General features: G+C 47.4%; 1 protein-coding gene across 3 annotated transcripts in view; it reads left to right on the top strand.

The window, feature by feature from the left end:
- nrtn (neurturin) overlaps positions 1–12,153 on the top strand; it is a 92,443-nt gene that overhangs the window by 76,490 nt on the left and 3,800 nt on the right. For all 3 annotated transcript variants that reach the window (XM_078423516.1, XM_078423518.1, XM_078423517.1), the window contains exon 2: positions 2,574–2,775. In XM_078423516.1, the coding sequence (XP_078279642.1) occupies positions 2,601–2,775 (175 nt within the window). In that variant the 5' untranslated portion in view covers positions 2,574–2,600. The remainder of the gene's footprint in view (positions 1–2,573; positions 2,776–12,153) is intronic.

Genomic DNA, 12,153 nt, shown 5'->3' with positions numbered 1-12,153 from the left:
CTGTACCTCTTGCCTGATGGGAGAGGGGAGAAGAGGGAGTGGTCAGGGTGAGACTGGTCCTTGATTATGCTGCTGGTCTTGCCGAGGCAGCGCGAGGTGTAGATGGAGTTCATAAGTTATCGGAGCTGAATTAGCCCATTAGTTTCACCCAGAGAGTTGTGAATCTGTGGAATTCTCTGCCACAGAAGGCAGTGGAGGCCAATTCGCTGGATGTTTTCAAGAGAGAGTTAGATAGAGCTCTTAGGGCTAACGGAATCATGGGATATGGGGAGAAAGCAGGAACAGATTTTGAATGATTTTGGATGTTAGCCATGATAATATTGAATGGTGATGCTGGCTTGAAGGGCTGAATGGCCTACTCCTGTACCCATTTTCTATGTTTCTATGTGTTGTGATATTGCAAGGACTACTTTGTTGTATCACAAGGACTACTTTGTTTGCCTGTGTGGTAACGTGTATATAAGAGAATGAGGTGATGTGGTGGTCACTCTGGTTCCAGGTGGTCCGCCCAGAGTCATAACAAAGGTATAACAGATACCGGACCACGAAGTACAACACTATGAAGTCAAGTTGATGGCAGGTGACTTGGACAGGTTGTGTGAGTGGGCGGATGCATGGCAGATGCAGTTTAATGAGGATAAGTGTGAGGTTAGGCCATTGAGAACTGGGATGAGGAAAAACTTTTTCAGTCAGAGAGTTGTGAATCTGTGGAATTCTCTGCCTCAGAAGGCAGTGGAGGCCAATTCTCTGAATGCATTCAAGAGAGAGCTAGATAGAGCTCTTAAGGATAGCGGAGTCAGGGGGTATGGGGAGAAGGCAGGAACGGGGTACTGATTGAGAATGATCAGCCATGATCACATTGAATGGCGGTGCTGGCTCGAAGGGCCGAATGGCCTCCTCCTGCACCTATTGTCTATTGAAGGGAGGTTGGTTTGTGTGATGGTCTTTGCCACGTCTACAATTCTCTGCAATGTCTTGGGATGGCGGACGGAGCAGGAGATTGACAGGACACTGTGTGGTACATTCAGTGTCAGTGCATGTTAAGAGGCACAGAAACATCAGTGATTAGAAAACGTCCCTTTTCGGACGTCCCAATATCAGTTTCATGTCCTAAAGTCTGAAAATCTAAATATCCTGCTGGACCTGTTGAGTTTTGTGTCTCCAGCGTTTTGTGTCTATCTTCGGGAGAACTATCTTTGAGAGAGGGAGCGGGAAACACATTTTAAAAAATACGGGCGTCACAGTGGCGCAGCGGTAGAGATACTACTGCCTTACAGCGCTGGAGACTGGGTTCGATCCTGACTACAGGTGCTTGTCTGTACGGAGTTTGTACGTTCTCCCCATGACCTGCGTGGGTTTTCTCCGAGATCTTCGGTTTCCTCCCACACTCCAGAGACGTACAGGCTTGCAGGGTTAATTGACTTGGTACAAATGTAAAATTGACCCCAGTGTGTTTCGGGCAGTGTTAGCGTGCGGGAATCGCTGGTCGGTGCAGTCTCGGTGGGCCGTAGGGCCTGTGTTAGTGTGCACATTGTATCACTAAACTAAACTAAACCACTGGTAGACACAAAATGCTGGAGTAACTCAGCGGGTCAGGCAGCATCACGGGAGGGAAGGAATGGGTGACGTTTCGGGTCGAGACCCTTCTTCAGACTGATGTCAGGGGTGGGGGCGGGACCCGCCCCCACCCCTGACATCAGTCTGAAGAAGGGTCTCGACCCGATATGTCACCCATTCCATCTCTCCAGAGATGCTGCCAGACCCGCTGAGTTACTCCAGCATTTTGTGTCTACCTTCGATTTAAACCAGCTTCGGCAGTTTTCTCTCCTAAACTAAACCACTTGTTTGTTTGAAACAACATCTTCAGTGCATTTGGAGACCCTTTGATGCAAGTTGTGTAACAAATTGGCCCATTTACCATTTCGGACAAATTTGGACAAATTGACACTAAACAACTGTGGACGCATGTAGCTTAGACTGAAGAAGGGTCTTGACCCAAACGTCACCTATCCATTTTCTCCAGAGATGCTGCCTGACCCGCTGAGATACTCCAGCATTCGGTGCCCATCTCTGGTTTAGTTTAGTTTGAGGATACAGCGTGGAAACAAACCCTTCGACCTACCAAGTCCACGCCGACCAGCCATCAGCCCGTACTCTGAACACTATCCTACACCCACTAGGGCTAATTTACAATTTTACCGAAGCCAATTAACCTACAAAACTGCACGTCTTTGGATTGTGTGGGGGGAAACCGGAGCACCCGGAGAAAACCCACTCGGGTCACGGAGAGAAGGTATAAACTCCGTACAGACAGCACCTGTAGTCAGGATGGAACCCGGATCTGTGGTACTGTGAGGCAGCAACTCGACCGCTGTGCAGCCTGGTATAAACCAGCATCTGCAGTTCCTTTTCGACAATAGACAATAGGTGCAGGAGGAGGCCATTCGGCCCTTCGAGCCAGCACCGCCATTCAATGTGATCACGGCTGATCGTCCTCAATCAGTTTTTTAATTACATTGGCCGTCGACACTTACTGCCCCGATGCTAATGCCGCTGCTTGTTGTCTTTTGCAGGGCCTTGCCGCTGTGTAATGCTCTAAGATGAAGGTATGGAAGGTCGTGGTGGTCGCCTCAATGCTCTTCAGTACCATATTTTCAGCTCTGATATACAGAAACGTGTCCATTCGAGGGAGGACCATGGCTCCAGCCTCGCGCGAAGAACTCCAGCCTCAGGACCCAAGGCTGCCACCCAGCCCCCAGTCTTACAAAGTGAAATGTAAGAGAACAGTAGCTTTCCCTGGCACATGTGTACAGGTACATATAGGCCAGCTGGTCGCAGCTGCGTTGTGTGGTGCAAACACATGTACTGTTAGTGTAAGAAAATAACTGCAGATGCTGGTACAAATCGAAGGTATTTATTCACAAAGTGCTGGAGTAACTCAGCAGGTCGGGCCGAGATGCTGCCCGACTGAAGAAGGGTCTCGACCCGAAACGTCACCCATTCCTTCTCTGCCGAGATGCTACCCGACCTGCTGAGTTACTCCAGCATTTTGAGAACATTTATTGTTAGATTGACACAGAAGATGTTAGATTGTATATGGCTCTATCAATCATTTCACTTGAATGGATACTGGGTAGAGTGGATGTGGAGAGGATGTTTGCACCAGCGGGAGAGTCTAGGACCAGAGGGCACAGCCTCAGAATTAAAGGATGTACCTTGAGGAAGGAGATGAGGAGGCACGGGTTACTGATTGTGGACGATCAGCCATGATCACAATGAATGGCGGTGCTGGCTCGAAGGGCCGAATGGCCTGGTCCTGCACCTATTTTCTATGTTCTTGGTCCCACTCCCCAGTTAAAACCTCTTCTCCGGTAATACTCGGAACAGAAAACTGATTAAAGAGTAAGTTACCACAGGATACTGAGGACCATTCTTCCAGTCTGGAGAAGACCCCCGACCCAAAAGGTCAACCAACCTCTCCAGAGATGCTGCCTGACCCGCTGAGTTACTCCAGCACTTTGTGTCTACCTTTGATATAACCCAGTGCCTGAATTTCTTTGTTTCTGCCCTCCTGAACTACATGCATGTTCTTATTTCTCAATCTAGGAACGTTACCTAGTTCCTAGTTTAGTTTCGTTGACTCTAGTTTATTGTCACGTGTACCGAGGAGCAGTGGAAAGCTTTTGTTGCGTGCTAGCCAGTCCAAGACCAAGTCCTAGTTCTCTGGAACTATCCACTGTAGCACAGCTGGAGGGTCAAACTTAGACTATAGACTCTGGCGATACGGCGTGGAAACAGGCCCTTTCGACCCACCGACTCCATGCAGATCAGCGATCACCCCGTACGCTACTCTGAAGAAGGGTCTTGACCCGAAACGTCACCCATTCCTTCTCGCCAGAGACGCTGCCTGACCCGCATATTGTGTCCATCTTTGGTACTAAATCACTGATACAGGTTTAAAAGCTCCCAATTATTTTGGGCAAAGTCAGATCTTGAAGCAGCTTCAAACATCCCTTCACATCTTGTGAAAGTTATTTGCATTAATAACTTCATCCCCTGTAGTTACCAATTTAACAAAGAGCTACCCTTTATGGCTGTACTATATCACAGGCAAGCTCAGGTATCCCAGCAACTGTTCAATCAGCTCCTCACACACATCCAGTTTACACAATAATTTAATCATAACTCAAACACTAAATCATAGGTTCAAGGAGTGGAATTAGGCCATTCGGCCCATCGAGTCTACTCTGCCATTCAATCATGGCTGATCTAGACAATAGGAGCAGGAGTAGGCCATTCGGCCCTTCGAGCCAGCACCGCCATTCAATGTGATCATGGCTGATCATTCTCAATCAGTACCCCATTCCTGCCTTCTCCCCATACCCCCTGACTCCGCTATCCTTAAGAGCTCTATCTAGCTCTCTCTTGAATGCATTCAGAGAATTGGCCTCCACTGCCTTCTGAGGCAGTGAGTTCCACAGATTTACAACTCTCTGACTGAAAAAGTTTTTCCTCATCTCTGTTCTAAATGGCCTACCCCTTATTCTTAAACTGTGGCCACTGATTCTGGACTCCCCCAACATTCGGAACATGTTTCCTGCCTCTAACGTGTCCAACCCCTTAATAATCTTATACGTTTCGATAAGATCCCCTCTCATCCTTCTAAATTCCAGTGTATACAAGCCTAGCCGCTCCAGGCTTTCAACATATGACAGTCCCGCCATTCCTGGAATTAACCTAGTAAACCTACGCTGCACGCCCTCAATAGCAAGAATATCCTTCCTCAAATTTGGAGACCAAAACTGCACACAGTACTCCAGGTGTGGTCTCACTAGGGCCCTGTACAACTGCAGAAGGACCTCTTTGCTCCTTTGTAAATTTACAAATCTACAACTCTCTATCTCTCCCTTCTAACCCCATTCTCCTGCCTTCTCCCCATAACCCCTGACACCGTACTAATCAAGTATCTGCCATTCTCCGCCTTAGAAATACCCATTGACTTGAACTCCACAGATTCACCTTCCTGAAATAAAAACAGAAAAATTATGGATAAGGTCAATAGATGAACAGAGGTAACAGAGTATGTTGATGGCCTTTCATATGTGCATGTTAGTTGCCACTGGAAGGACGTTGACCAAAACTGTGGACTCTAAAACTGTGGAAACTGAAACTGAGGCACGGCGGCGCAGCGGTAGAGTAGCTGCCTTACAGGGCTTACAGCGCCAGTGACCCGGGTTCGATCCTGACCACGGGCGCTGTCCATACGGAGTTTGTACGTTCTCCCCGTGACCTGCGTGGGTTTTCTCCGGGATCTCCGGTTTCCTCCCGCACACTAAAGACGTACAGGTTTGTAGGTTAATTGGTTTTGGTAAAAATCATAAGTTGTCCCTTGTGTTTACGATAGTGTTTGTGTACAGGGTGACCCTGGTCGGCGCGGACTCGGTGGGCCGAAGGGCCTATTTTCACGCTGCATCTCTAAACTAAAACTAAATTTCTCCTAGTGGGCAGATAACACCCTCCAATCCACTAGAAATGGTGAGGGGTTATGATAACTATACCAAGGGCTGATTGCCAGAAATTGTGTTCGTTTTTCATCAGATCATGAAGTTTAGTTTAGTTTAGTTCAGAAATACAGCGTGGAAACAGGCCCACCGGGTCCACGCCGACCAGCGATCCCCACACACTAACACTATCCTACACACACTAGGGACAATTTTTACATTTACCAAGCCAATTAACCTACAAACCTGCACGTCTTTGGAGTGTGGGAGGAAACCGAAGATCTCGGAGAAAACCCACGCAGGTCACGGGGAGAACGTACAAACTCCGTACAGACAGCACCCGTAGTCAGGATGGAACCCGGGTCTCCGGCGCTGCAGTCGCTGTAAGGCAGCAACTCTACCGCTGCGCCACCGTGCCACAAAGTTAATAGTAATGAATAACTACGCACACCCCCAGATTCAGGGACAGTTTCTTCCCAGCTGTTATCAGGCAACTGAATCATCCTACCACAACCAGAGAGCAGTGCTGAACTACTATCTACCTCATTGGTGACCCTCGGACTATCTTAGATCGGACTTTGCTGGCTTTACCTTGCACTGAACGTTATTCCCTTATCGTGTATCATGCAACACTATGAATGGCTCGATTGTAATCATGTGTTGTCTTTCCGCTGACTGGTTAGCACGCGACAAAAGCTTTTCACTGTACCTCGGTACACGTGACTATAAACTAAACTAACCAACTAAGCTATGTCGGATCTCAGTGACAAGTTAGAAAAAGTGACAAGTTCAATGTGTGGTTTCTGGTGAGTTTTGAATGGGGAAAAAAGAGGGTATTCTATAAATGCTTTGTGGTGGTCTTTCTTGAACTTGTAAAAACCACAAAGAACTAAACTAATGAGGAAATGAGGGAGGGTGGTGCAACAAAATGACCAGGAATGTGAAAACATTTGCATGGAGCAAATCAGAATAGTTGGAACTAAATTTATAGAAGCAAATAAAATTCTTTAAGGGTTGGACAGTTTAGTTGCGGGAAATAATGTTCCCGATGTTGGGGGGAGTCCAGAACCAGGGGTCACACAGTTTAAGAATAAGTGGTCGGCCATTTAGGACTGAGATGAGGAAAAACGTCTTCACCCAGAGAGTTGCGAGTCTGTGGAATTCTCTGCCAACAGAAGGCAGTGGAGGCCAATTCACTGAATATTTTCAAGAGAGAGTTAGATTTAGCTCTTTGGGCTAACGGAATCAAGGGATTTGGGGAGAAAGCAGGAACGGGGTACTGATTGTGGACGATCAGCCATGATCATATTGAATGGCGGTGCTGGCTCGAAGGGCCGAAGGGCCTACTCCTGCACCTATTTTTTCTATGTTTCGATGAATTGATCGTTGCCAGTCACAGAACAGCAGCAAAAGGGAAAATACCCTCCTTTACTCACTTCCAGTTGTTGAGTCACTGGGTTTTATAGCACAGAAGGAAGTCATTATGCCAATTCTGACTGAATCATCTATCTGAAAAAAATTATCCCGAACCCTTTCTCTAAATTCCTTGCATTTTTATAATCCGTTTCCCTTTTAAAGGATGGGACAGACACAATCCCTACTGCTATTTCAGTTTGAGTCGTCTCCTAATAACCTTTAGTATTAAATTAAATTGACCGAAGATAGACACAAAATACTGGAGTAACTCAGCGGGTCAGGCAGGATCTGTGGAGAGAAGGACGTTTCGGGTCGAGTCCCTTCTTCAGACATAAATTGACCTCGTCTCTCCTTTGCGTTTGTTTTATAATTCCTGGTTTACTGTCCCGGTGGAAGGTTTTCTCAGTTTAACTGAGTGTGTGTTCTCTCCGCGATCTCGCGTGGGTTTTCTCCGAGATTTTCGGTTTCTTCCCGCACTCCAAAGACGAACGGGTTTGTGGATTAATTGGCTTGGTATAAATGTGAATTATCCCCAGTGCGTGTTAGTGTACGGGGGTGGGATCGCTGGTCGGAGCGGACTCGGTGGGCCGAAGGGCCTGTTTCCACCTTTATCTCGAAAGCTAAAACTAAAACAAAAACTAAAACTCTCTTTGTCAACCACACGTGTTGACTATTTCTAAAAGCAAGGATCCTATATAATGCTATTTTACTCCAAAACGAAAATGACTGCACTGAACAAATGTTGGATAAAAGTGCTTTGGGATGTCATGTGGTCATGGTTAGGCACTGTGTACATTCTTCCTTTTGTGTTAAAGCTTTTCTCTTTAGTGTCCATGTTGCTTAGATACCTCTTCTGCAGCCAGCCACGGTTTAAGTAATATTATCAGGAAATCGCTGCCCTACTTTGCAACTCATTTTGCTTCTCATGGAAGACTTGGATTCAACTGACATTTATGCAGACATGCCGGATTAGACTATTCTCCAGTTTAGGTTGGTTTGGTTGAGAGCTACAGCGCGGCAACAGGCCCTTCGGCCCATCGAGTCCGTGCTGGCCAACAATCACCTGGACAAACTAGCGCTAAACTGCACACGGAGGACGATTTGCAGAAGCCAAATATCCTACAAACCTGCACGTCTTTGGAGTGTGGGTGGAAACCGGAGCACCCGCAGAAAACCCACGGGGAGAATGTACAAACTCCGTGCAGACAGCACCCAAGGTCAGGATCGAACCCGGGTCTCTGGCGCTGTGAGGCAGCAACTTTATGGGGGGGAAGGCAGGAGAATGGGGTTAGGAGGGAGAGATAGATCAGCAGAGTAGACTTGATGGGTCGAATGGCCTAATTCTACTCCTATTCCTTATGATATGACCTCTACCGCTGTGCCACTGTGACTCGTGGAGATAAATGGCAGATAACAGGCTGAAGAAGTTTGAAGAAGGGTGTCGACCCGAAACGTCACCCATTCCTTCTGTCCAGAGATGCTGCCTGACCCGCTGAGTTACTCCAGCATTTTGTGTCCACCTTCGATTTAAACCAGCATCTGCAGTTTTCTTTCCCATGCAAGATAACAGGCCCTTCAGCCCTCCCTGTCTGTGGCAATCAGCAATTAATCATTCACTTCAATGCTACATCAATCCTGTGTTTTATTCTCCTCTCATCACCTTCCCCCAGATTATAACAAGCAGGGGGCCACACGGTTGCGCGGCGGTAGAGTTGCTGCCTCACAGCGCCAGAGACCCAGTTTTGATCCTGACTCTGGGTGCTGTCTGCACGGAGCTTCCACGTTCTCCCTGTAACCACGTGGGTTTTCTCCGGGTGCTCCGGTTTCCCCCAACACTCCAAAGACGTGCAGGCTTGTAGGTTAATTGGCTTCTGTAACATTGTAAAATTGTCCCTGGTGTGTGGAATGGTGCTAGTCTACGGTGTGATCGCTGGGCGGCGCGGACTAGATGGGTCGAAGGGCCTGTTTCCGCGCTGTATCTCTAAAGTCTGAAGTCAACTGTACACTTGGGAACGTTTTACAGTGGTCACCCAGAACCTCTTTATGTTGAGGTGGGAAATCAACGTCACAGAGACAACGTGCGAGCTCCACACAGACAGCGCCTGAGATCATGATTCAACCTGGGTCTCCCACATACGTTTGAGTAGAGGCCTTACTAACTGTGCCGCTGTCTGCCCCAGTCCTCTGAGGGGGGGGGGGGACTTTAGTTTATTTAAGTTTAGAGATACAGCACAGAAACAGGCCCTTCGGCCCACCGAGTCCGCACTGACCAGCGCTCCCCGCACATTAACACTACCCAACACGCGCGAGGGACAGTTTCACATTTACGCCAAGCCAATTAACCAACAAAAACCCGCACGTCTTTTGATTGTGGGAGGGAACCGAGAAGAATTCCACACAGGTCACGGGGAGAACGTACGGACAAGCACCCGTAGTCGGGATCGAACCCGGGACTCTGGCGCCACAAGCGCTGCAAGGCAGCGACTCTACCGCTGCGCCACCGTGTGACTGTGTGCGTGTGACTGTGACATCGTGTCCCTCACAGTATGTGCATTCCCTCAACCAGAGCAGGGAGAGCTGGGAGTCTTTCCCCCGGCCCTCATGCCCTGCGGCAACTATTTTAATGGGGTTTTAAAAAAAAAAATTTAAATCATCTTTCTATGCACTTGCATTGTGAGTGGGAAATAGCCGAAGATATCAGCCAACTTTGAACAGTCCACACTGTGTGGGCCGCACAGAGTGACATTTATCACCGACTCAGTGCATAAAGAGGAAAGTAATTGGATTAGTCTCTGAGGTCCTTTCATGAGTGTGCGCCTTGCCTCCTTGATTACTACTCTCACTTGACCTCTGGTTTATGAGGTGAGGTGTAGTCAGCGTTGCATTGTTGAGTAAACAGTGTCCTCGTGGTCGTTGGACTGCTCCAACAGAGGCATTTATTCTTCACTGCGAGTCTTTGGTAGAGCTCCATGCCAATTATACACAATGGGAATCTGACTGTTTATGGCGTTCATAAGGTCATAAGTGATAGGAGCAGAATTAGGCCATTCGGCCCCAGCGAGACTACTCTGCCATTCAATCTTAAGAAAGGAGGGAGAGAGAAAACGGGGAATTATAGACCAGTTAGTCTGACATCAGTGGTGGGGAAGATGCTGGAGTCAACTATAAAAGACGAAATTGCGGAGCATTTGGATAGCAGTAACAGAATTGTTCCGAGTCAGCATGGGTTTACGAAGGGGAAATCATGCTTAACTAATCTTCTGCAATTTTTTGAGGATGTTCTTGCTTTTGAGGGCGTGCAGCGTAGGTTTACTAGGTAAATTCCCGGAATGGCGGGACTGTCATATGTTGAAAGACTGGAGCGACTAGGCTTGTATACACTGGAATTTAGAAGGATGAGAGGGGATCTTATCGAAACATATAAGATTATTAAGGGGTTGGACACGTTAGAGGCAGGAAACATGTTCCCAATGTTGGGGGAGTCCAGAACCAGGGGCCACAGTTTAAGAATAAGGGGTAGGCCATTTAGAACTGAGATGAGGAAAAGCTTTTTCAGTCAGAGAGTTGTAAATCTGTGGAATTCTCTGCCTCAGAAGGCAGTGGAGGCCAATTCTCTGAATGCATTCAAGAGAGAGCTAGATAGAGCTCTTAAGGATAGCGGAGTGAGGGGGTATGGGGAGAAGGCAGGAACGGGGTACTGATTGAGAATGATCAGCCATGATCACATTGAATGGTGGTGCTGACTCGAAGGGCCGAATGGCCTACTCCTGTACCTATTGTCTATTGACTATTGAGTTTAGAGATACAGCGTGGAATCAGGACCTTCGGCCCACCGGGCCCGCGCCGACCAGTGATCCCCGCACACTAACACCATCCTACGCTCACTAGGGCCAATTTTTACATTTATCACCAAACCAGTTAACCTACAAACCTGTACGTCTTTGGAGTGTGGGAGGAAACCGAAGATCTCGGGGGGAAAAAACCCACGCAGGTCACGGGGAGATGTGAAAGAAGTTTATAAAAATCCATAGCGAATTTGTAAATCTAGATTAAATTCATGTTCAGAGATTATACACAATATATATCATATTCACAATGGAGGCAGAGATCAGCCGTGATTGAATGGCAGAGTGGACTTGATGGGCTGAATGGCCTAATTCTACTGTAACCTGGACTATAAATTCTACTCTGACAGCATGAACTTGTTTAGCTGGAAAGACTGCCCTGTAGTTTGTATGCTGTGTTCATGTCTTTACTCTACATAATGCATTATGATGTGAAATGACGATCAAAATATTATGTTGCGTCTACTTCCTTCATTTGTGCTTACAAAAAGGGATTGGGCCAGAACACGATATGTATTGGCTTTAGCTGAATATCTGCAGATTGAAAGTTGTGGCTGTGGTATCTGTGGGATTCTTTGCCACAGACGGCCGTGGAGGCCAAGTCAGTGGATATTTTTTAAGACAGAGAGAGAGAGATACATAGATTCTTGATTAGTGCGGGTGTCGAAACGTAACGTATAAGATTATTAAGGGGTTGGACACGTTAGAGGCAGGAAACATGTTCCCAATGTTGGTGGAGTCCAGAACAAGGGGCCACAGTTTAAGAATAAGGGGTAGGCCATTTAGAACTGAGATGAGGAAAAACTTTTTCAGTCAGAGAGTTGTGAATCTGTGGAATTCTCTGCCTCCGAAGGCAGTGGAGGCCAGTTCTCTGAATGCATTCAAGAGAGAGCTGGATAGAGCTCTTAAGGATAGCCGAGTCAGGGGGTATGGGGAGAAGGCAGGAACGGGGTACTGATTGAGAATGATCAGCCATGATCACATTGAATGGCGGTGCTGGCTCGAAGGGCCGAATGGCCTCCTCCTGCACCTATTGTCTATTGTCAGGGGTTATGGGGAGAAGGCAGGAAAATGGGGTTAGGAGGGAGAGATAGATCAGCTGTGATTGAATGGCGGAGTAGACTTGATGGGCCGAATGGCCTAATTCAGCTCCTATCACTCATGAACTTATTACAAAACTCATCCTGTAATGTCCGAGCAGGAAGAGTGGGTTTAACGCTGGGCGTTGCTCTCCATGTTCTGTCTTCTTGGTTTACAGACAGCTCCAAATCTCGAAACATGAATTGCCCCCTGATCTTCTCGTTTAACCACTGCATCGCTGTAACAACTGTAGCAGTTGTTCAACGATCCACCGATATATTACTGTCTTGTGTGTCGAGGTGCAGTGAAGT

The sequence above is a fragment of the Rhinoraja longicauda genome, chromosome 28, assembly GCF_053455715.1.
Source record: "Rhinoraja longicauda isolate Sanriku21f chromosome 28, sRhiLon1.1, whole genome shotgun sequence".
In the NCBI taxonomy this organism is placed as follows: domain Eukaryota; kingdom Metazoa; phylum Chordata; class Chondrichthyes; order Rajiformes; family Arhynchobatidae; genus Rhinoraja; species Rhinoraja longicauda.
This window is presented reverse-complemented; position numbering and strand designations above follow the sequence as displayed.